This window comes from Pseudonaja textilis, chromosome 5 (genome assembly GCF_049901715.1).
Source record: "Pseudonaja textilis isolate UNSWEBS1 chromosome 5, rPseTex1.2, whole genome shotgun sequence".
In the NCBI taxonomy this organism is placed as follows: domain Eukaryota; kingdom Metazoa; phylum Chordata; class Lepidosauria; order Squamata; family Elapidae; genus Pseudonaja; species Pseudonaja textilis.
Genome location: NC_141994.1, coordinates 25,519,947 through 25,544,093, shown reverse-complemented (window position 1 = coordinate 25,544,093; position 24,147 = coordinate 25,519,947). Strand labels below are relative to the sequence as shown.

At 40.1% G+C, this 24,147-nt stretch overlaps 1 protein-coding gene across 1 annotated transcript in view; it reads left to right on the top strand.

Annotated features, from left to right (window-relative positions):
• Nucleotides 1-23,306, top strand: part of SEMA3C (semaphorin 3C) — a 148,283-nt gene extending 124,977 nt beyond the window's left edge. Inside the window, exons 13-18 of the mRNA XM_087934377.1 lie at nucleotides 2,505-2,593; nucleotides 9,040-9,081; nucleotides 10,501-10,658; nucleotides 13,749-13,816; nucleotides 18,174-18,304; nucleotides 20,272-23,306. Of these exons, the coding sequence (XP_087790503.1) occupies nucleotides 2,505-2,593; nucleotides 9,040-9,081; nucleotides 10,501-10,658; nucleotides 13,749-13,816; nucleotides 18,174-18,304; nucleotides 20,272-20,685 (902 nt within the window). The 3' untranslated portion in view covers nucleotides 20,686-23,306. The remainder of the gene's footprint in view (nucleotides 1-2,504; nucleotides 2,594-9,039; nucleotides 9,082-10,500; nucleotides 10,659-13,748; nucleotides 13,817-18,173; nucleotides 18,305-20,271) is intronic.
• Nucleotides 23,307-24,147: the final 841 nt, after the last annotated feature.

Here is a 24,147-nt window from a genome sequence, read left to right as displayed (position 1 = left end):
CAGTTAATAAAGCAAATGACGTATATTTAGTAGAATAACAGAATTGGAGGTCTTCTACTCCAAACCCTGCTCAGCCAGGAGGCTCTAAGAGGCATCTTGGAGTCTTAGTGGAAAACCAGTTAAATATGAGCCAACCGTGTGCAGTGGCAGCCAAAAAAGCTAATGCAATCCTAAGTTGCATTAACAGAGGGATACAATCGAGATCAAAGGAGGTACTAACACCACTCTATAAAGCCTTAGTAAGACCACACCTGGACCAGTTTTGGTCATCACATGATAAAAAAGATGTTGAGACTCTAGAAAGAGTGCCGAGAAGAGCAACCAGGATGATGAGGGCACTGGAGGCTAAAACTTATGAAGAACAGTTGCAGGAACTGGGCCTGGCTAGTCTAGGGAAGAGAAGGACCAGGGGAGACAGGAGAGCATCTTCCAATAATTAAGGGGCTGCCACAGAGAGGAGGAAGAGGTCAAGCTATTTTCCAAGGCACCTGAAGGCCAGACAAGGAATAATGGATGGAAACTGAACGAGGAGAGATTCAACCTGGAAATAAGGAGAAATTGTCTGACAGTGAGAACAATCCACCCATGGAACAGAAGTTGCCTTCAGAAGTTGTGAGAGCTTCATCCCTGGAAGCTTTCAAGAAGAGACTGGACTTCCCTCTGTCAGAAATGGTGTAGAGTCTCCTGCTTGGGTGGGGGGTTGGACTAGATGACCTACAAGGTCCCTTCCAACTCTGTTAATCTGTTAAAAACCCTATTTATTAGCATGTTAGCCACAATTGTGGCATTTTTACTCGTGAGAGGAAGAAGACTTTACATGAGACAGACAACAACCTTCTGATCGTTCCTGATCTTGGAATAATATGCATCCAGAGATCAATTCTGTTCTTGCCATTTTGAATTTAGGCAAATTGTTAAAAACCTGGTTCTGGTTTTCTTTTTATAGGGGGAAGGTTTTCATTTACATATACTTTTTTAAAATATATTTTCTGTCTTACGGATTGCCTTCCATTTTGGCTGTACCTTCATTTCTTTTGCAAATCATTATGGAGTCAAGAGCCCCAAAACTGGAGTATCAAATTAAATTAAATTCATAAACCAGCTCCAAAAAGAGAAAAGAACAGAACAGAAAGAAAACCTGCATTTCCACAACATGTGGTACACTTTAGTTTTTAACATTTCTCTCTGCGTTGTGAGAAATGAACCTACTGAGTTTCTTTGATGTATAATGCAAACTCGGAATATAGATTAATTCAATAACAAGATTAAACTTGTTATGTGTATGCTGTTAGTGAGTATTCCGAACATTGGGAATGGGGTAAGTGAGAGAGTTAAGGGTTTTTATTTCTAAATCTTTGCAACAATTTGTTTTATTTTTTTATTCCAGTCTCTTTGAGCCAGGGGTAACTATTGAAAATGTACACCATAAAAAAACCCAACAACAGTGGTTTAAACCAGAAGTGGGTTTCCATTATTGGCTTTTTCCAAACACAGCTTCTTGCATTACAGTGGAGTTCACTTAAAAATATTCCAGTAGAACTGTGGTTTGGAGGAACATCAACCAAACTCACATATCAAGAGAGACATTTGAAAAGAAAAAATAATGGTGGATATATCGTTCACACGTTTGTTGAATTCTGAATGGTATAAAGTACTTCCGTGACTCTTGAAATTTTATATCTGTCTTAACTATTTTATAGTTCATGATACTATTCTTATTACTCCCAAGAAGAGATGTTAAAATGTCTTGATCATAAACGCTCCTTCTATCCAAGTATAACAAAATAATAACCTGGATCAGAATTTCTCAAATATCCCTTGGATTCAGTGGGCCACATTAGCAGGGAGATGAAATATTCTAGCCTTAATACGATGACAACAATTGTTCAAAAATAAAAATTGTGGGTCTAATTTTTTTTCTCTCTCTGCATGTTTGAATGTATACAGGTAACTCCATGTCTGAAAACTGGCAAGAAAACAACCATAGTGACATGGGAGCTTGTATCTTTAATTTGATCCATGGGTAGATGTTTAACTTTTTCCATTGCCTGTTTGCTTTGGCATATATTGGGCATTGTTGCCACAACAAACAATAGGACTCATTTACTTAAAATGTAATGTACAGCTAGTTGCTATATAGATCTTAAGGAAGTACTGTTGGTTAATATACAGGCAGAGAAATGGGGTTTTTTTTCCAGTTCAATTTTATTACAGGACTAAGGCAATATACAAGCCAAATACTGAATAAAAGCCATATTACATCTATCTATCTATGTATCATACCAGCCAATTTGGTTAAGGCACCAGGCTACAAAGGCTGTGAGTTCTTAATCCTTCTTAACCATGAAAGCCAGCTGGGTGACTTTGAGCCAATCACCAAGAGACAGGGAGTTCTAGTCCTGCCTCCCCATCCACGTTGCTCATCTTTGCATTGTATGCAGTGAAAACTCAACTCTTCTTTTCTGCGTGGTTTAAAAAAATAGTCTGCTTCTTCTCTATTACAGACCAGGGGACTGTGCAGAAGGTGGTGGCCCTGCCCACTAATTCATCGACAAATGGAGAGCTTATCTTAGAAGAACTGGAAGTTTTTAAGGTTGGTCTCTCTCTCTCTCTCTCAAGATTCTTCATTTTTTTTCCTCTCGGCAAAACACTTTCATCTAACAAGCAGGCAAATAGATTACTAAAAGTAGCACCAAATTAAAACATATATAAACCACTATTAAATTTTACAGTCCCATGCAGTAATGGTAGTATCTTCTGTAGGAGATGAGAAAGCTGAGCTGGAAGGCAGTGTTAAACATGTCATCAGTTTGGAATCTTTGCGCTCCCACAAAAGACCTAAGTCCAGCTTCCCATGAATTCCATTGAATCTTATCAAGCACCAGTTTAGCTTTGACCATTATTTCACCAGATTCTTGTGCATAAGTAGCAATAATAAATTCTTCAGTACTTTGAACTCAGCATGTTTTCCTATTTCTTTGCACCTGACATCTTCCTTGTATGACAAAACATATGTAAGGAAAAACAGCTTCCTTACAGAGCACATCAAAACTTTAACAGTTCAACTCTGAACTTCTTATGGTTTTTTGTTTTTGTTTTTTTACTATTGCACTTTCATCTAAATTAACTTGGCAAGATGGAATATTTCTTGGGGAAATGGTAAAATGAAAAAAATGACTGCATTTTCTAATTACAGTGAAACATTGATATGGTAGATCTTGGCGCAATAACCAAATCTTTCCTGCAATTGCAGAAGATCGAATTTCTGTGGCAATTTTTGCTCCTTGCTGTATGCCATGATGAAAATGATATGGTTTGTGCTCGTTTACCTAATTTGCATGAGAAGATCCCACCAATGAGGTACATTAACCCAGAAGGATGTTATTTGCATAGTAGTTTCATTAAAGAATACAACTCACCATGAAAACCTCTTTTCTCAGTCAACCCACATTTTAATACCAGATGTCCACTCTTTCTATGGGTCTGTTAAAAGGGAAGCTTCATCCTACTGATTTTGTGAGGTTGGGTTTCTCCAAGAGAAGAAAAGCAGAATTGCAATATTTTACACTCCTCTTTAAATCACTTGTTTTTCATTAAATTGTCAGCCTGGCTTGATATTCTCCCCCCACCCCCCACCCTTCCTCTTCAAGTTATAACAGCTGCCACCAAATCTGACTTTTTCTTTGTTTATATCGTGATTACAATCTCTTGTGGTGGGATGTCAAGTATTCTCTGTGTTTGTGTGCCTATGTCTTAGTTGATAAGGTTCCTGAACTTTAAAAATCTTTTAAAAAAACAACACAACATACTATTTTCTTTCTTATAACCCAAAAGTTTCCAATATTGGCCTCCATCTGCTGATGCTCTCAAAAAGTGATTTAGGAAGAAAAACCAGAGCAAGATTCATATTATTGTTAAACAGAATAACCGAGTTGGAAGGCACCTTGGAGATCTCCTAGTCCAACCTCCTGCTCAGGAAGGAGACCCTATACCATTCCAGACAAACGGTTGTCCAATCTCTTCTTTAAACCTCCAGTGATGGAGCACCCATGATTTCTTGAGGGAAGTTGTTCCATTGATTAATTGTTCCAACTCTCGGGAAATTTCTTCTTAGTTCCAGGTTGCTTCTCTCCTGGATTCATTTCCATCCGTTGCTTCTTGTCCTCCCTCAGGTGCTCTCAGGAATAGCTTGAGTCCCTCTTCTTTGGGGCAGCCTCTTAGATATTGAAACACTTCCAAGACCCAATTCATGGACTTTGACAAGATATTTGTTAATCCATAGGAAATGGAGGGGGACTTGCTGATTTCCATGTGAACTCTTTGTGGAACCAGAAACATCCGTTATTTGCCAGTTTTTGCATCCAAGTTACAATTTATGCTCAGAGTCCCGTCGAAGCCAAGTCTGACTTTTGAAATCCTCGTTCCCATTCCCAAGCTCAGATTGGACTGCAACAGCTACAGGCTGAGTTCCTGTGCAGCAAAAAAAGAAAAAGGAAATTAAAGAACCAGAAAATGACCCAAGATTCTTTCTGAGTCAAGCTGGATTTGGCCTATTTCACATCCCACTTCTACAGTTTTAAGACCCTTTGGGAGAATTATTATTTTTTTCCCTCACAAAAATCCCATGCTCTTAGGGAGTAGGATGAAGCTACCGCAGAAAGAAAGAGAAGGAAAAATAATTTCCTTTTTAAAATAGCTACATTTCCACAGATGACAAAGGCAAAGTGGGTTTAGGAGGGAAACTTATAATTTCGGGGGGTGGGGGGTGAGAAGAGGGGATTACCTTATTTTATAAGGCAGGGATCTCAAAATTGACAGCTTTAAGATTTATGGACTTCAACTCCCAGAATTCCTCCTCCAGTCATGTTAGCTCAGGAATTCTAGGAGTTGAAGTCCACAAGTCTTAAACTTGCCAAGTTTGAAGATCCTGGCTCTAAGGCATCAGAGGGCAGAACAAGAAGTAACAAAGGGAAGCTTGTCAAAGAGATATCCAACCTAGAAGTAGAGATACTTTTTCTGACATTAATGTCATGGTTCTGACTAATGAACCCAAGCAAATCAGAACCCTGAGGCTAAAGACTTCCTCAAAGAACTTCTTTGTATCTAATATTACATGTGTTAACAGCGGCCAGAATTGTATTTGCACAACATTGGAAAGGTGTGGAGATCCCTACAGAGGAGAAGACATTTAAAAAAAAAAATACTAGAATATGCAGAAATGGATAGATGAACAGTTGAAATTAAAGAGAAGGAAGATACAGAATATTTTGAAACAAGAGATTCGTTTTATCAGTTCTTTATTGGATACATCATATTGGCATGGTCAAAAGCAAGACCAACCCTAAATGTTTCCTATGGCTTCAGTATCATTAAAATAAGAAATAATTCCCTCCCCAACAGCCTCAGGTCACGTTGGCCAATTAGGTTAATTGGCGGGCTCTCCAGGCACCCCTCTCTGGCTCTATCTATCACCTGTAGAAATGACCTTGGTTCTCAGGAGAAAGATCTGTGTTTTGTCTAGCAAAGCATTCTGTCCTCCTTCCTGCTCCCCACTCTGTGTGGCAACCGAGGAATAGGAAAATGGCTTCTGATAGGTTTGATTCGAAATTGACAGTTAATCAACAGAATAACTTGCCTCTAAGGGTTGTGGGGGCTCCATCCATGGAGGTTTTCAGACGTACACTGGATGGCCATTCGATTAGGATGGTATAAGGCCTCCTACCTTGGGCAGGGGTTTGGACTAAAACAGGGGTCCCCAACCCTCACTCTGTGGCCTGATATTAGTCCATGGCCCATTGGGAACTAAGTTGTGCAGATATCAGGCAAGTGTTTGAAGCACCATTGGTGAAACTGGCAGGGTGCAAAACCATCCCCTTTTCACCCTCTCATCACTGCCACTGGTCCACAGAGATGGAAAGGGTTGGGGACAGGGGTGCGATTCAACCAGTATAATAACCGGTTGGGTGAGTGTGTGCTCCACATTTTAAAAAGCTAATACTTGCCTTCAAACACAGTTGAAGAAAACAACTGAGGCACGGAAAACCACTCTGCTGCATGAATCATCTGTGCTCTAAGGAAAGACCAGGGGCAGGCGGGCTAGCCCACATGCTCATCGGAGTGAACTGGTTCGGAGCAGAGGTGGTATTCAGCCAGTTCTGACCAGTTCTGATAACCGGTAGCGGAAATTTTGAGTAGTTCGGAGAACCAGAAAATCCCACCTCTGACTAGCCCTGCCCCTATCTATTCTCCACCTCCCAAGTCCCAGCTTATTGGCTGGGTCTTCCTTTGTTGTCCTGCACAGGAGAAGAGAGCTGGAAAGTAGGTTAGTGGGGTGTGGAGGGAATAGAGATTGTGCAGTAGCCTTCCCCCAGGAGTGAGGAAGTAGTTATACAGTATCCTTCCCCTGTCACGCCCACCAAGCTATGCCCACAGAACCAGTAGTAAAAAGTTTGAATCCCACCACTGGTTCTGAGCCAGCTGATTGTTGGAACAAGGGCTTCACCCGAACCAGGAGAATCCCACCCCTGGTTGGGGACCGCTGAACTAGGAGAACTTCAAGATTCTTTCCAACCCTATGATTCAAAAATGGGACAAGTGCTGAAGACAGTGGGAGGGGGACCCTGGAAATCACACTATAGCTTGATTATCATTCGGTGTGTGAGGAATTGGTGGTTTGGAAGTTCTTTCCAGGGGGGAAAAAAAGAATTCTGGAGAACTCCTTTGACATTTTCTGTCAAGCCTTCTGAAAGCTCTCCAAGAGATGACTTGGAGAGCATTTCAGAGTGTTTGGCTGTCTTCCTCTGTCTCTTTCTCATATCCTTATTTGCTCTCTGCTTTGCAGCTCTTTTTCATCTGCGTCTCCCCTTTTAAATGCACAATGAAAATTCAGCCAGGAGTGTGATGGAGCAAAAGGATAAAACACCTGAAAGAGAGAGAAAATGAATGGGGATTTCTCTGGTCCATGTTCAGGGAATAAAGTTGCAACAGAATGTCAGTTTTGATTTGATGTTATATCAGTCACTCGGGATTCCTGACTTCCAGGTGGATTGAGAAACCTTTAGCGTGCTCTGCTTGCAATTTCTTACATACTCCATCTGGTAAAATATATACAGCACTTAGCAATAGCACTTAGACTTATATTCCTTTTCACAGTGCTTCACAGGCCTCTCTAGGTAGTTTACAGAGTCAGCCTGTTGCCCCCCAACAATCTGGGTCCTCATTTTACCCACTTCGGAAGGAGGGAAGGCTGAGCTGGTCAGGACTGAATTCCTGGTAGTGGGCAGAATTAACCTGCAATCCTGCATTCTAACTATGAGAAAGGGAATAAACAAGGGAGGGAGGGAGGGAAGGAAGGAAGGAAGGAAGGAAGGGAAATAGCTCTTAGAGTTATTTTCTGGTTTACAGTGCCTTCCAACTCTCTATAAGTGGCTTAGAGAATCAGCCTATTGCCCCCTGGATCCTCATTTTACTGACCTCGGAAGGACGGAAGGCTGAGTCAACCTTGAGCCAGCCAGGATCGAACTCCTGGCAGTGGGTAGAGTTAGCCTGCAATCCTGTATTCTAACCACTGCCCCACCAGGAAGAAGAATGAGGAAGGGAATAAAGGAGGGAGAGAAGGAGGGAGGGAGGGAGGGAGGGAGGGAGGAAGGAAGGAAGGAAGGAAGGAAGGAAGGGTCGAGAAAAGTCATAAAATTGGGCGAAACTCACTTACAGTAACACATATCTCAGGTCAGCAACATAAATTTTGAACTCATTTTGTGATCCTAAGTTGAGAACTATTTGTAGTGCAAAATGGGAACCAAGTAATGTGTTCTCACAAAACGTTCTGCTTTTCCAAGGTGTTAGTGTAATAATAATTATTAGAAACAGACCTCGTTTTTTCTTATGGGATAATCCTGTTAATCTTTGAGCCTTGGATATCTTCTCTTCTTGGTTATCTAAGGATTGTGTTTTACAAAGAGGGATACATTCTAGTTTAGCAGGATGTCCGTTAACACTCCATGATGTTCCTTTGTCCTCTTTCTGTTTCTAATTTTGGGCCAAAGTAGCCACAGAAAGCTACATCCCAGCTAGCTAGACGTGTCTTCTGAACCAGAAGACGTGCCAACACTTCATTTGTAACGTGGACGGTTGCCTTGATAATCCAAAGCAAAGCTATGAGATTGTATGCCTTGTTCGGTATGGCTCGCAAGAAACATGAGCTATTTCCCCCATCCTGTTTACATGCTCATTAAATATGAGCTGTGACCCAAAAGGATACGTGCTCTCATTTTTCAAAGCATAAACACCAGGATTTATATTTGACTGACTATCTTCAGTTCTGAGACCATTCTTCATAGGCTCCTCAAGTGATAGATCCATAAGGGTCAGGGTTATAAGGTTTTGTTAATGTTGGATATTATGCTGTCACAAGAAAGTGTGAGGAACATGTTACAAAGCTGGAAAAAAGGCAAAAGTGTTATTATCAGAAGACTGGATTGTCAGTTTATAGCAATAGCACTTAGACTTACAGTATATACCACTTCACGGTGCTTTACAGCCCTCTCTAAGTGGCTTACAGAGTTAGTCTATTACCCCCAACAATCTGGGTCAGAATGCTTTCTTTCAGACCTCAGAAAGCTGGAAGGCTGAGTCAACCTTAAGCTAGTCACGATCAAACTCCTGGCAGTGAGTAGAGTTAGTTCGCCTGCAATACTGCATTCTAACCACTGTGCTACCACACGTTAAATAGCAATAACAACATCACTTAGACTTATATATCACTTCATAGTGCTTTTACAGCCCTCTCTAAGCAGTTTACAGAATCAGCCTATTGCCCCCAACATTCTGCATTCTCATTTCACCAACCTTGGAAGGGATGGAAGGCTGAGTCAATCTTGAGCTGGTCAGGATTGAACTGCTGGCAGTCAGTAGAGCTAGCCTGAAATACTGCATTCTAACCACTGTACCACCCCGGCTCAGTTTATGGATTGGGAACTATTATGACTTGATTTAACCAAAGTTTTAGAATCTACACTATTCTTTCTTTTTGTTTTGCAGAACAACGCCCCGATAACAACAATGGCCATTTCATCTAAAAAGGTACTGAGAAAAAGAACCATTATAAAGCAGTTGCAATTTCGGGTTTATCCTTCCTTAAACGTATTTGATACAAATATTTCAATTTCAGACCATGAGTTGAATCCAGAAGCAAGAATCACCGTTAAGCAGTTACTGTTTGGGGTTTAAAATTCCTTAAATGTATTTGGTGCAAATATATCAATTAAAGCCTATGAGTTGAATCCTGAATGAGGGCACTGAACTTAAACCAAGTTATCAATATATGTCAACACTAACTTCTCTTGTTGATACAATATTGATTTAATTAACTCAGGCAGGGTGGTGACTTATTTTAGAAACACTATTTTGTTATCCCCCGCCCTCCCAAAAATCATAATTATCAAGCTATGAAGTAGATTGGAGTGGAAAGTAAAGAATATGTTTTATGCCAAATGATAAGATCTGTACAGAGACGGGTTTTGAAAAAGTATCGCTCATGTCTAATGCCACCCAACATTTTTTCTGCATCTGCTATGTTCCAATGGGGAGCGAGAGGGAGGGAGGGAGAGAGAGATGATGGATAGATGAATGGATGGAAGGATGGATGGAGAGAGAGAGATGATTAGATAGATAGATAGATAGATAGATAGATAGATAGATAGATAGATAGATAGATAGATAGATAGATAGATAGATAGATAGATAGATAGATAGATAGATAGATAGATAGATAGGGTGAGAGAGAGAGGAAGAGAGATGATAGACAGTCACATAGATGATGGATGGATGGATATATATAGAGAGAAAGAGATGATAGATAGATAGATAGATAGATAGATAGATAGATAGATAGATAGATAGATAGATAGAATGAAGGGAGGGAGGGAGGGAGGGAGGGAGAAGAGAGATGATAGATAGTCACATAGATAATGAATGAATGGATGGATAGAGAGAGATGATAGATAGATAGATAGATAGATAGATAGATAGATAGATAGGATGAAGGGAGGGAGGGTGAGAGAGAGAGGAAGAGAGATGATAGACAGTCACATAGATGATGGATGGATGGATATATATAGAAAGAGATGATAGATAGATAGATAGATAGATAGATAGATAGATAGATAGATAGATAGATAGACAGACGCCAGCAGGCAGGGAGGCAGGCAGATCAACATGATATTCTCTTGAAGGACTCTCCTGACAGATGAACCGCTAATCTCGAAGTTTTGAAAATTTTAAGATCATTCTCAAATATTTCCTAGAAGAGACGTGTCATACAATAATAACCAGAGAGTTCCCTGCAGTCATTTGGGCATGAGCGATCCAGTTCTTGGTTTTGTGATCCTTTGAAGGGGTCAAAGAGGAGGGGGGCTGTTCTCCATTTGCTGCGTTCAGGCTTGACATCTTCCTTCAGTTCCAGAAGCTGGAATCCTAACTTCTCCCTTGTTTTTCCAACAGCAACAGTTGTACGTCAGCTCCGATGAAGGCGTTACCCAGGTGTCCTTACACCGTTGCCACATCTACGGGACGGCTTGTGCTGACTGCTGCCTGGCCAGAGACCCTTATTGTGCCTGGGATGGCAACTCCTGTTCCAGGTTCTATCCAACAGGCAAAAGGTAAAGGAGGATCAGCCAACAGATTAGATTGGCAGAAAGAAATACCGTTGAATTAGATCAGTGGCAAAAACTCTGGGAAATACACTATAAATTGGCAATGGCAACTACATATATGGAAAACTTACACAAAACATTTTATAGATGGCACTTGCCACCTGCTAGATTAGCCAGAATGTTTTAAAACATGTTTACTAAATGTTGGGAATGTAATCAAACTCCAGGTACATATTATCACATGTGGTAGACGTGTACAAAAGCAAAAAAGAAAAAGAAAGTTTTGGATGAAAATGCATACATGGTTAGAAAAAAAATGTTAAAGCAGCATATATAGATTATAAACCAGAATTATTTATTGTTAGGCATGTTACCAGAGAAATATGAAAAAGTGAATGTGCATTTAATGTTACATGTTTTGACAAGCAGCAAGAATTGTGTTTGTGCAACACTGGAAAAATGAGGAAACACCCACAGAAGAAAAAATAATAATTTAAAAAAATATTAGACTGTCCAAAAATAGACAGATGAACATTGAAGACAAGAGAAAAAGAAGACACCAAATAGTTTTGAACTTGGGACTTGTTTTATCAATGATTGGATAATAGAGGTAGAAATTAGGAGTTTAATATTGTCAGGGAAGCAAATTCATTCAGACAGTACGCTGTTTACTAAACACTTATTGTATACAAAGAGACAGTCTATATATATAAAAGCGAAATACCACTCATGCATCATCACAATATGTGCAGAACCATAAAGCCTACAAACTTGAAATTTGGCCTGTATGTTCCTCTTGGCTTCTAGGTGCTCACTAAGAAAGGATTTTTCAAAATGTCCATCAGAGCATTAGTATTTCCTATATTATTATTATTATTATTATTATTATTATTATTATTATTATTATTATTATTATTATTATTATTATTCACGTGCTCTGATGCTAAGGAGTTCTACTTCCCCTCCCCACCTGAAAAGAAATCTCCTCCAAATGCAAAACACAAGCAGAGGAATTTCAGTTTCAGTTTCACAGCACCAGGCAGCTTTAGTACAGAACTGTTGAGCTAAGCCATGCCCAGGCTCCTTGCTGTGTCCTTCTTGCTCACGCAGCAAATACTGCTTCAGTTTCCAAACACACTGACAGGACGCTAGCCAGATGAATACCAATGGATGCTGGTAGGCAGAGGCAGAATTTTTTCCCCTTATTTTCATCCCCAAAAACTAAGCCCAACCACATAGTTTTGTGGAGAAGCACAGGTATCGAGCTAGTATATAAATAAAATTTAAAAAAAGATTGGCAGTAAGGAAATGCAGTTGGGGTGTTAACATTTTGCTCACGTGGTTGCAATGTAATAGGAACAACTTTCACTGCTTCTACATTTTTTGGAAAGAGTCAGATTGTTCATCTAAATGTTTTCCAGCAAGTCTTGAGAGATTTATTTTTTATTTTTTGAGAAAACAAGAGTTTGTTTCACTGTGTTCTTATTGTGAGTGTAATGCCGGGGATGCTTGCTGTTCTGAAATATGATACTTGCCTGCTGCAAGTTTCAGAATTTTGCCAAAATGTGATCTGAACATTGAAAAATGTCTGCAAATTTCTGAATATCTTCCCGGTCTTCACAATAGAGCCCACCATCTCCTTTCGAGTAATATTTGGGCTTGCTCTGGTGGGAAAAAAGGAAACGCATAGATAATGAAGTCTGGGTTTTACATGTTTAGGAAATTAATTCCTTTATCTCATTTATTTATATATATATATATCCTTTATCTCATTTATTTATTTATTTATATATATATATATATATATTTATTTGAGAAAAATTATCAGTAACCAGCCAAATCTCAGAGTCTAGACACCAGTAGTAACTCCTTTGTGCAGGCAATATTTTGTTGTCTCTTTTCTATGCCTACAAAGTTGGGTTCCCAAAACATGACTGCAAGACGTTTGATCATTGTGGTGAAAAACCCATCTGCATGTTTGCCAAATATTTTTCATGTCATGGTAATGATGTACCGAATTTCCAAGCTCTTTCCTTCTGAAATGGATCTTTTCATTGTTTTTCTTCGATTTCTGAATGACACCCAATAAAGCACTTGTTCTTCTCTGTGATCTCTTTCAACATTAGTGTTAAAAGAGTTTAAAAGAAATTGCTCCAGAGAAATGTGCTTAGTTTAGTTTATTGTCATTGCACCTCTACAGTGAAATCAAACACCATCTTCAGTGCACATCATGACCATGAAAATAAACACAAACACACACCCTTCACACTCCATACATTGAACTGACAGCCCGCGACACCGCACCAACACAGCACTATACAGTAGAATGTTTTTGATGTCACAATACAAGCTCCACTCTTTCTAAATCTCTGACGTGACTTCACGTTCAAATTTGCAAAGACTGGAGTTGCATCACAATCTGGGCCCTCATCTGAGCGACCTCAGCAGGATGGAAGGCTGAGTCAACCTTGAGCCGGTCAGGATCGAACTCCTGACAGTGGGCAGTGAGTTAGCCTTCAATACTGCATTCAGCAGGGATGTAGTACTAAGGATGCAGTGGCTCAGTGGCTAAGACGCTGAGCTTGTCGATCAGAAAGGAATCCCTAGCGCCACATAATGGAGTGAGCTCCCGTTACTTGTCCCAGCTTCTGCCAACCTAGCAGTTTCGAAAGCACATAAAAATGCAAGTAGAAAAATAGGGACCCCTTTGGTGGGAAGGTAATAGCATTCTGTGCACCTTTGAAGGTGTTTAGTCATGCTGGCCACATGACCACGGAGATGTTTTCAGACAGCGCTGGTTCTTCGGCTTTGTAATAGAGATGAGCACTGCCCCCTAGAGTCAGGAATGACTAGCATGTATGTGTGAGGGGAAACTTTACCTTTTACTTTTACTACATTCTAACCACTATGTACTATGGCTCTGATGATGTTACCTAGTTGGGTCATGAAACATCTGCAAGAAAACCACCAAGCTCAGAGAGCATCAGTGACCCCCACAGTTCAACCTTGAGTTACAAATACTCCCTACTATCCGTACTTGGCTATTTGGTGAAAATTTTGCAGCTACCTAACTTTCCTTTCCCTTAAATGTTATAGGCGGAGTCGAAGGCAAGACGTGAGACATGGAAACCCCATGACTCAATGCCGAGGATTTAACCTCAAAGGTAGGTCAAACTAAAAGATGGCTGGGTTATGGAAAGAAATGGCCGTTGTTTTTTTCTGAGTGAATCATAGTGGCCATTTCATATGCTAGTATTGTGGTCCGCTGGCAGCAGAGTCAAACAGCGAGGAGGTTGGGAGGAACCTGGGCCAGTCTTGGAGGCTGAGGAAGCTCGGACAAGGGCTCTGCATCAGAGGCAGAGATGGGGCCAGGGCAGGCTGGCAGTCATCAGCTGTGTTCAGGCTTGGACAGCAGTGAGGCAGGGGAGCTTCTGGAACCGGTTCCCACCCTCCGCATGCATAGAGCTGCCAAAAGGAAGGCACAATTAAGAACTCAGGGTTGACATGGGAGTAAGGCCACAGGTGGACAATGAATGGCCCCTCCCATCAGGATTAAAAGAGGAGCAAAAGGAAAGGGGGCTTTTGCAGGAAACAATTTGTTCATTCGTTCATTCATTCCAGCCTCGTGAAGATTTGTCTGTGTAACCTAGAGACTTTGTGCCCAGCCCTTCCACTGTATGTGGAAATAGTTACCGGGCAGCATTCCAAGATAGATAAGGTTTGAGCTAATAATATAATAATAATGCAAGACTGTTTGTCAGGCTGTTGGCTGAATGTGAATGTAATAAATTCACATTCATTTAATGAAAGAGGTTTTGCTGGGACGCAGAGTTTTTGGGGAAGCTTAGGACAGAACAGCTAGTAAAAACAGTTGAGTATTCATAAATGTATCCCATTTTAACCTTCCCTCCATTTTAATTATGATCTCGGGAAGCCTTGGTCAGAACACACCATTGTTATGTGAATGTGGCTTCCCCTTTTGACTTTGCATGTCAGAAGGTCACAAAAGAGGATCACGTGACCCAGGGATATGGCAACCGTCATAAATACATGCCAGTTGCCAAGTGTCTGAATTTGGATCATACGATAATGAGGATGCAATGGTCATAAGTTGTGAAAATTGGTCATAAGTCACTTTTTTCAGTGCCAGTGTAGCTTCGAGAAGTCAAACAAATGGTTGGAAGTCAAGGATTGCCTGTATTTTGGTTTTAATGTCCTATTTCTTACAAGGAAGGAAGGTTGACACAGCTTAAGCTTTTCCAAAATTCTGAAAAAGGTAGGATTTTTTTTTTTTGAAAATCAAAGCTCTAACATAGCCAAAACAAATACATTCAACAAATAAGAAGTTACTCACTTTTCCATTCTTTTATTTTTTTAAGGCTTAGACCTTTCCTTTCTTCTGCCTCCCCTTAACTGGAAAACAATAATCTGTCTCAAATTCCAGCACTTAAGATTATATATGGCTGTTCCATTTTAAATAGAATGAGCAGTCTTTCCAAAAATAGATAGACCGTACCAGGTTTCCCACAAACAGCTTTTCTCATGGTTAATTCGTTAAATTGCTTTTCGCTTTCCAGAATACCTTTCTATGAAAAGAAGATGAATTTATTTATGAATGTTTCATGGCTCATGCTGAGGACAGAATTTCATCTCTTGCCCTGAAACTTCAGATTGCTTTGGTGTTATTTCCTTCTTCTTTTTTCAAAAAGCAGCATGACAAATTCATGATCTGAAAATCTGCCTTATTTTGAGTATTTTCAACTCATTTTGGGCAGTCAGCTGGATGGAAAGCAACAGAGTAGAGTAGTGTAGTATAGCATAGAGTAGAGTACCGTGGAATAGAATAGAATAGAATAGAATAGAATAGAATAGAATAGAATAGAATAGAATGGGAGAGAGTAGAGTAGAGTAGAGCAGAGCAGAGCAGAACAGAACAGAACAGAACAGAACAGAACAGAACAGAACAGAACAGAATAGAATAGAATAGAATAGAATTCTTTAATAGCCAAGTGTGATTGGACACACAGGGAATTTGTCTTGGTGCAGATGCTCTCAGTGTACATAAAAGAAAAGATACATTTTTCAAGAGTCAAGAATCATAAGATACAACACTTAATAATAGTCATACGGTAGAAATAAGCAATCAAATCATACCAGGAAACAAATAATAAATTGTAAGGATACAAGGGACAAAGTTACAGTCTTACAGTAATAAATGGGAGGAGATGGATGAGAGGAACGATTGGAGGATTAATAGTAATAATAATAGTAATGCAGACTTAGTAAATAGTTTGACAGTGTTGAGGGAATTACATGTGCAGTGCTCTATAGCATCGTTTTGAGGGTAGGAGTTGAAACAGTTTATGTCCAGGATGTGAGGGGCCTGTAGGTATTTTCACAGCCCTCTTTTTGACTCCTGCAGTGTACAGGTCCTCAGCGAAAGGCAGGTTGGTAGTAATTGTTTTTTCTGCAGTCCTAATTATCCTCTGAAGTCTGTGTCTGTCCTGTTGGGTTACAGAACCAAACCAGAGAGTTATAGAGGTGCAGATGACAGATTCAATAGTTCCTCTGTAGAACTGAATCAGCAGCTCTTTGGGCAGTTTGAGCTTCCTGAGTTGGTACAGAAAAGACATTCTTTATTGTGCTTTTTTGATGATGTTTTTGATGTTAGGTATCCATTTTAGGAGTTGAGATATAAAATTTGAAAGTCTCCACTGTTGATACTGTGTTGTCTAGTATTGTAAGAGGTGGTAGTATGAGAGGGTTTCTCCTAAAGTCTACCACAATTTTTATGGTTTTGAGTGTGTTCAGTTCCAAATTGTTCTGATCACGCCACTGCACTGAATACTGTAGAGTAGGGTAGAGTAGAGTAGAGTAGAGTAGAGTAGCGTAGCGTAGCACAGCACAGCACAGCACAGCACAGCACAGAACAGAACAGAACAGAACAGAATAAGTTGGAAGGGACATCTAGTCCAACTCTTTGCTCAGGCAGGAAACCTGATATGAACCTCTATAAAAATACATATTTTTTTTTCCTTTGGTACCCTGGAAGATTCTTTGTGCATGTAATTGTGAATGTGTTCTTTTTTTCCAGCTACAAAATAATTAAATATGGAATTATTATTATTTTTAATCCTGCTGCATTTGAAGATTTTACAAAAAAACCACACCTTCCTCTTTAAAAAGAAAAACACTCTGGGATATATATATATATTGGCCAGTCATTCATTCTCTCAGACACACCCTGTGTCTCACAGGGCGGTTGCCATGAAGAAACAATAAAGATTAATCCCATGAAAGCTGCTTTGAACTTCTGGAAAAGAAAGACAGGATGACAATAGCAAATTGATATAAGCAATGTTAGAATTGTAAAAATCCAGCATTGGCATTTTAATTTTATATGGGACTGGAGGATAAAACATATGAAGCACAGTTGCAAGAATTGTGGGTATGTCTAGTTTAATGAAAAGAATGACCAGGAATGACATGACACCAGTCTTCCAATATCTCAGAGGCTGCCTCAAAGAAGAGGGAGTCAAGCTATTCTCCAAAGCACCAGAAGACAAAAGACGAAACAATGGGTGGAAATTTAAACAAGGAGTAAAGCAGACTAGAATTAAGGAGACACTTCCTGTCAGTGAGAACAATTAATCAGTGGAACAACTTGCCTTTAGAAGTTGTGGGTGCTCCATCACTGGAGGTTTTCAAGAAGAGATTGGACAACCAATCTTTGTCTGAAATAGCATGGGGTTTCCTACTTGAGCAAGGGATTCAATTAGAAGACCTCCAAGCTTCCATCCAACTCTATTATCCTGATATTTTTTTTTTAAAAAAAAAGACTTTCCTGTTCATTAGAACCTTGTAAAATCCACACCCTGAAAGATTACACACTTGGAAAAATCTTAGAAAAGGCAAAAGATCACAATCTTGGTGGGCTTAAAAGTAGACATTGACACAATGCACCAAACACTGCTATTATTGAAAAGGGAGGGAGTGAAAATCATTACATTGCTGAAAAAAATGGAGGCAGTCATAATATTGGCATTCCAAGACTTTGGAATCTAAAATAATGAATAGAATAGAAAAGAAAAGAAAAGAATAGAATAGAATAGGATAGGATAGAACGGAACAGAACAGAACAGAACAGAACAGAACAGAACAGAACAGAACAGAATAACAGAGTTGTAAGGAACCTTGTAGAGATCTTTCTTTATCCTCTTCCTCCTCCTCCTCCTCCTCCTCCATTATCTATTCATGGCACAAACGTCACCATCTGGGTATATTCTTATGATTACAGTACTATCAGATAACTCTAAGTGCATCTTGGATAGTTAAATGTAGCATCATAGAGTATGCCCTGCCCCAAGTAATACAACTTTTTCTAACTGGTGAGTTAAAATTTTCTTCATTTTTATTACGACCAAGTGCTATTCCAATCTTATGGGGTGGCATCTATTGTACCAAACATCAGTGGCCCAACTGTGGCTCTCAAAGTGTTCGTGATGTTGGTTTACCTTCCAGCTTATCGAAACGCCGCTGAAGTCATTCAGTATGGAGTCAAGAACAACACCACTTTCCTTGAGTGTACACCTAAATCTCCCCAAGCTTCTATTAAATGGCTTTTCCAAAAGGACAATGATCGAAGGAAAGAGGTGAGTGATCTTATTGAAAAGCAAGGAGAGGCAATGTATTATCACCAGGACTGGGTCAACAGATCATAAAGCTATTGTTATTTTTAGAAGGTACGTAATATAACAGAGCTAGCAGTGGGATTGGAATAACTTAACAAGTGCTCTTCCAGCTAGGTAGGCTGTCAAGCCTGAAATTGACATATTTGTAGCCATTTTAGTTAGGCTTAGTATATATTATTTTTCTTACTTTCTCTGGCAGTTATGGGGGAAGGGTTTCAGGTTCCTAAGAGGAAAGGAGTGGAGATAGAGAGACTTGTTTAGGCTAGGTGATTCTTCTTCCCGTGGGAAAATGAGCTGTCCATGCTCAGGCCCCTTGAGATGGAGATTTATGACATCAAGCAATGTTGAATTACTTCTATTGGAGAATGTGACTTTTGGCAGTTGTTTCTAACTTCTAATATTGTAGGGTAATTCTGGGTTATGTCAGATCCGGAATTACCACGGACTTTGCCAATTTGATGCTTTCCTAAATAAAAGAAATTGTCTTGGAAGATGGACTTTGTTCTTTTCTTTTTAAATGGATTTCATCACTTGGAAACCTGACAAGGCGTGATCATGTGACTGGGTGAATGACGTCACTCATCACACACAACCCCACCTCCCAGCCACTCACCTCAAAGGCAGAGGTAGGATTCAGCCGGTTGAGGATAATCCCACCACTGGATGGCCCCAACCCCACCCATTGTTCAGCTTGTTTTCAGGTCATTTTGGGGCTTTTTTCAGGCCATCTTTTGGGCCAAAAAAAAACCCCAAATGGCCCCAAACAGCCCAGAAAACTGCCCAGAAAACAGGCCAAAAAACAAGCAGGCACGGGGCCAGCCAGTGGTGGGATTTGCTGGTTCGCTGAACTGCACAGAATCCTAACTATCGGTTCATTCGAACCGGTGCGAACTGGCAGCAGCCCACTTCTGAACAGAGTGTTCCTTAACTCACCTAGAATGCTCACAATTGTGATACCAAAATTAAAATTCCTAACTGCTTCAAAGTGTATGAGTGAAATAAGAATATAATCCAATGGAATGAAGGATCGGTCATAATCCAGCCATTTCTTTATGGACAGTGTCTGTAGGAGATGACCAGGCTGAGTCTGAGGGAAAAGTTCATGTAGTGAAACAGAACGAATCATTTTTTAAAAAAAAAATTGTTTCTATGTAAGCAAAGATATACTTTTATACTACTGATTATCAGCATCTGAATAACATCCAGATCACACATGTGAAAGGGAGCACTGCTTTCATTAATTTAAAGTTCTTTTGTTTGTTTGTATCTTAGGCTAATAATTTATGGTAACAGTTGAATGACAAATTAAATACTTTTTCAAACTGTATCAGAGAAGGGCCATCAGTGCAGGAACTGTAAAGCCTACAAACTTGAAATTGGGCATGTATCTTCCTCTTGGCTTCTAGGTGCTCGCTAAGAAAGGATTTTTTGAAATCACCATCAGAGCATTAGTATTTCTTATATTATTATTAACACTCTTTGATTCTAAAGAGTTCTACTCCCCCTCCCCACCTGAAAAAAAGAAATATCTTCCAAATGCAAAACACAAGCAGAGGAGAGGAGTTTCAGTTTCACAGCACCAAGCAGCTTTAGTACAGAATAGTTGAGCTAAGCCACTCCCAGGCTCCTTACTGTCTCCTTGCTCATACAGCAAATACTGTTTCAGTTTCTAAACAGCCCTCAACTCTCTCTCACACACTGACAGGATGCTAGCCAGATGAATACCAATGGATGCTGGTAGGCAGAGGCAGAATTTTCCACCCTTGTTTTCCTCCCCCAAAACTAAGCCCAACCACATAGTTTCGTAGCAAAGCACGGCTATCCAGCTAGTAATAAGATATATTAACCAAATGACGTATGAATTAAAAAAAACATTAACATTAAAAGTCTCTTAAACTTTTTAAACTTATATTTTGGACGGTCCCTAGGTGAAACTCAGTGAAAGAATCCTAGCCACTCAACAAGGGCTTCTAATCCGTTCGGTGCAGGAAGCCGACTGTGGGACGTACCACTGTATTGCCACGGAAAATGGCTTCAAGCAAACCATAGCCAAGGTGAGCTTCAAGGTTTTGGATTCAGACACCGTGGCCTTCATGATGGACAAGTGGTCTCCGTGGACTTGGGCCAGTTCGCTCCACGCTTTGCAGTTCCACCCCAAGGACCTGGCTGGAACTTTCAGCCACTCTGAACTCCAGATGATCAATCAATATTGCAAAGACACGCGGCAATTGGGCCAACAGGCGGATGGTTCCTCCAAGATGAGAGGGGACTATGGCAAATTAAAGGCTCTTCTCAACAGCCGGAAAAGCAGGAACCGTAGGAACCAGTGGCCCGGATCCTAAAGGGCCCAGCTCTGTCCACAAACTTCTTCTTCATCACCACGGCCATCTTGTACACTCCCACAAGGAATTCATTTTTTTTCATCAGGTGGTTTTTTTTCCCTGCTGAGATTTGAGGGAAACAGCGACCAAGCCCACGCAGCAAAAGTTCAGGACACTCCAAACTCTCTAAGCTGGAATCAGACAACTTAAAGACCAAGTCCAAAGAGATGTCCATCGTGAAGTCACCTGTTGATCCCTCTTTGATCTATAAGCCTTCAGAGAGAGGGGTGTTGTGCCATGTTTCATGGCCATCTTTGTTGTTTCTAAAGGACGAAGCCCTTGAACGTCCAGCTTGGAATCATGGAAGGTTGGAAGGGAAGAGTGGGTTAGGACAAAGAGTGACTTGGAGTGGTCTCCATCTACATATACGGTTGTGTGTGTGTCTATGTGTGATTCTCTGTTTACGGTACGTTGCGTTGACGAAGGAGCACGGATTCCAAAGTCAATTTCCCATATTAATGTCCCAGAAAGGATCAGGCTGATTAGGAATTATGGGGTTGGGAGTACATCACAATTAAAGGAGCCTCAGATTGGGGAAGGCTAATCTCACCATTGTTCAGGCATTTACCGTGTTTGGTTAGCGGAGATCAAAATTAATTCCATTTCCATTGCATATTTGTATAAAATGGAAATTAAAAAATGATGCCTACACCTAGTCCAAAACTACAGGTAGCCCTCAACTTACAACAATTTATTTAGTGACCGTTCAAAGTTACAACAGCACTGAAAAAAGTGGCTTATGGCGGTTTTTCACTGTTATGACCTTTGCAGCTTTCTTGTAGCCATCTGATCAAAATTCAGATACTTGGCAACTGACCCATATCCCCTTTTGTGATCTTCTGACAAGCAAATCAACGGGGAAGCCCGATTCACTTAACAACCGGGTTGCTAAATTATGCACTGCAGTGATTCACTTAACAATGGCAGCAAGAAAAGCCGTAAAAGGGGGCAAAGCTCACTGAACAAACGTCTCATTTAACAGCATCAGTAGTGGGCTTCCTTTGCGGTCATAAGTCGAGGCCTCCCTGTATTAAATCTGGGGATCAAGTGAAGTAGAAAAATAGGATGAGGATAAATATTTTCTGGAAGTTACAATCATTTATTTTATGAAACATCTCACCTGTAAATACCACAGTACACCCAGAACCCACAAGACATAGACATTATATCATTATATCAACAATTATATGTTGATAGATTTACAGTAGTAATTGGATCTAATTAGGAATTTGGAAATGTCCTAAACTGAACCTTAAAAAAAGTTAATGAAAGTCCCACTTGCAACCCTCATGAGATATACAGTGTAGCCTACATAATGGTGGGAAATCTATCAGTACAGTACAGATACATATCCAAACAAATACAGATGGCTGCATGCCATCGTATCGACATCCTGTGTACTCATATAATCCATTCATGACATATGTTCATAAAGCGTGAATAAAACATAGACCTGTATCTTCAGTGGTACCAACAGTGAAGTCTTCTCCCTTCACTTTGTTTTCTACTTTTTGCACTGAGAAGGTAGGTGAGAAAGGGCATTTATCTCAATTAGTTTTGGAATCTTTTGCTTGTTTGGGAACATCATGGTAGATCCCAAGCAGATTATCCAATTTTCCATGCTCCATGGGAAGAGTGAAGTTCAAGGGGAAAAACACATTGAAGCACAATTGGGACGTCTATCACCAGTTCCCTCCAGTGTTGGTAGCAACGAAAACTCTGTACTTTTCAACTCTTATCATGTTCTGATTTAGCTCATGTTCAGTTTAATTCAATTCAGCTTGTGACTTCTTTTGAAGACCACTCAACAATAGGGCTATTTCTAAGAATACATGCCTTTGATCAGCTTTTTTTTTAACCTAATTTATGTGTACAAACATTCCTTATTCATGGGTTTTTGACTTTTTAATAGGAGAATTGCATTGTAGGATTCAAAGGAGTACAAATAATGATGCTGGCCACATAAGGCAGAATATTCACTGGAGAAGCGTGAGTCAAACAGGAATGCAAATAATAATAATAATTAAATTAAGCCACTTGATTCCTTGTCTCTACTCTGGCCTGAAAAGTTCAGAATCAACCAGTTTTCTCCCCCTGAGGCTGACTCAAGAAGCAGCTATGCCAAGCAGCCTCTGATATCCCTTTGGTCATGTGTGAATTGTACCTAAGCCATGTGGCTTTTTCAAGAACGTTTCATGTAAACTGAGAAGCAGCTAGCCAATCTGTGGTTGATCCCACCCTGGGTCAGTGTATGCTTTCTCCAGGACAGATGTTCCACTTCCCACACAAATAACTCCCAGTTCTCATATGTACTGCATCACAAATTTTGCAATTTGCATTCACAAGCATACTTCAAGATGAACGCTTGTGTGACTCTTCCTTAAAACACCCCACCTCATTTCTCCTAACATTCACAGTGTTTTCAACCTCTGCTCGAGTAAAACCAGCCTGTGTAAGCATAAGTCAACTTTGCCTCCATTTTTAAATCTTTCTTGCAATGACTTCTAGTTATGGGAGGCAGTGTTTCTACTCTTCTAACCCTTCCCCTGGTCCTAAAGAAATGAATAAAGCTGCCAACTCTTCATCTGTTTTCTGTCGTGCTTCTCCAGTGATGTTTAATGAAGTGTCCACACAATTGCTCAACACTCAGCCCAGTGTAGAGATATTTCTGTAAGCAAAATCTGTAGGGAGAGCGGACTGCATCGTAGCACGACGTATTTAATTTCAAGGCACAGCAGTTGCCCCTCTTCAAAGGTACTCCTGGTAAATTTTATTCAAGTCTGACCTTCAAAAAAAGAAGATTGATCACCAACTGGAATCCATAATTGCTGTCCTCCAGCTCTTCTTGACTGATCCTACAATTGGAAGTCATGCTGGAAATGGATTAAAGATCCTGATAAGGGTGTTTATTACAAAATCTAGGGGAGATGTTTGAGGTGGGGGAGGAAATTCCAGCAACTGTAAGCTCTACTAAAACCCAACTCAAGATTAATTCTTGGTGGCCTCTTGCTCTGGATGGTTTAACAAACTTAACACGTTCTGCATTTGGTTGGGAAGAAGCATTCACCACCTGTCTCTTGTTAGTATAATATATCAGTCTGGTATCAAGCTGTTTCTTTCTGATCTTGCCAGAGCTAGCTTTCACAGTTACTTAACAGAAAATTGCTTTCCATATACCATAAATTCTTTCTCCAAAGCAGGTACAAGTAAAGAAGCCAATAATTAGGTATAATGAGAGAAAGAGAGAATGAATTATGTTTCGTCCAGTCATGAAATTAGAACAGCCTTCCCCAGATGTTCTGGCTTTCAACTCCATGGAATTCTTCAACAGTCATTGGGATGCAAGAACTCAAATCCAACATGCCTTGTGGCTACTTTTGACTAATTTCAAATTGGCATTGGCAAGGAAGGTTATAGAATAGC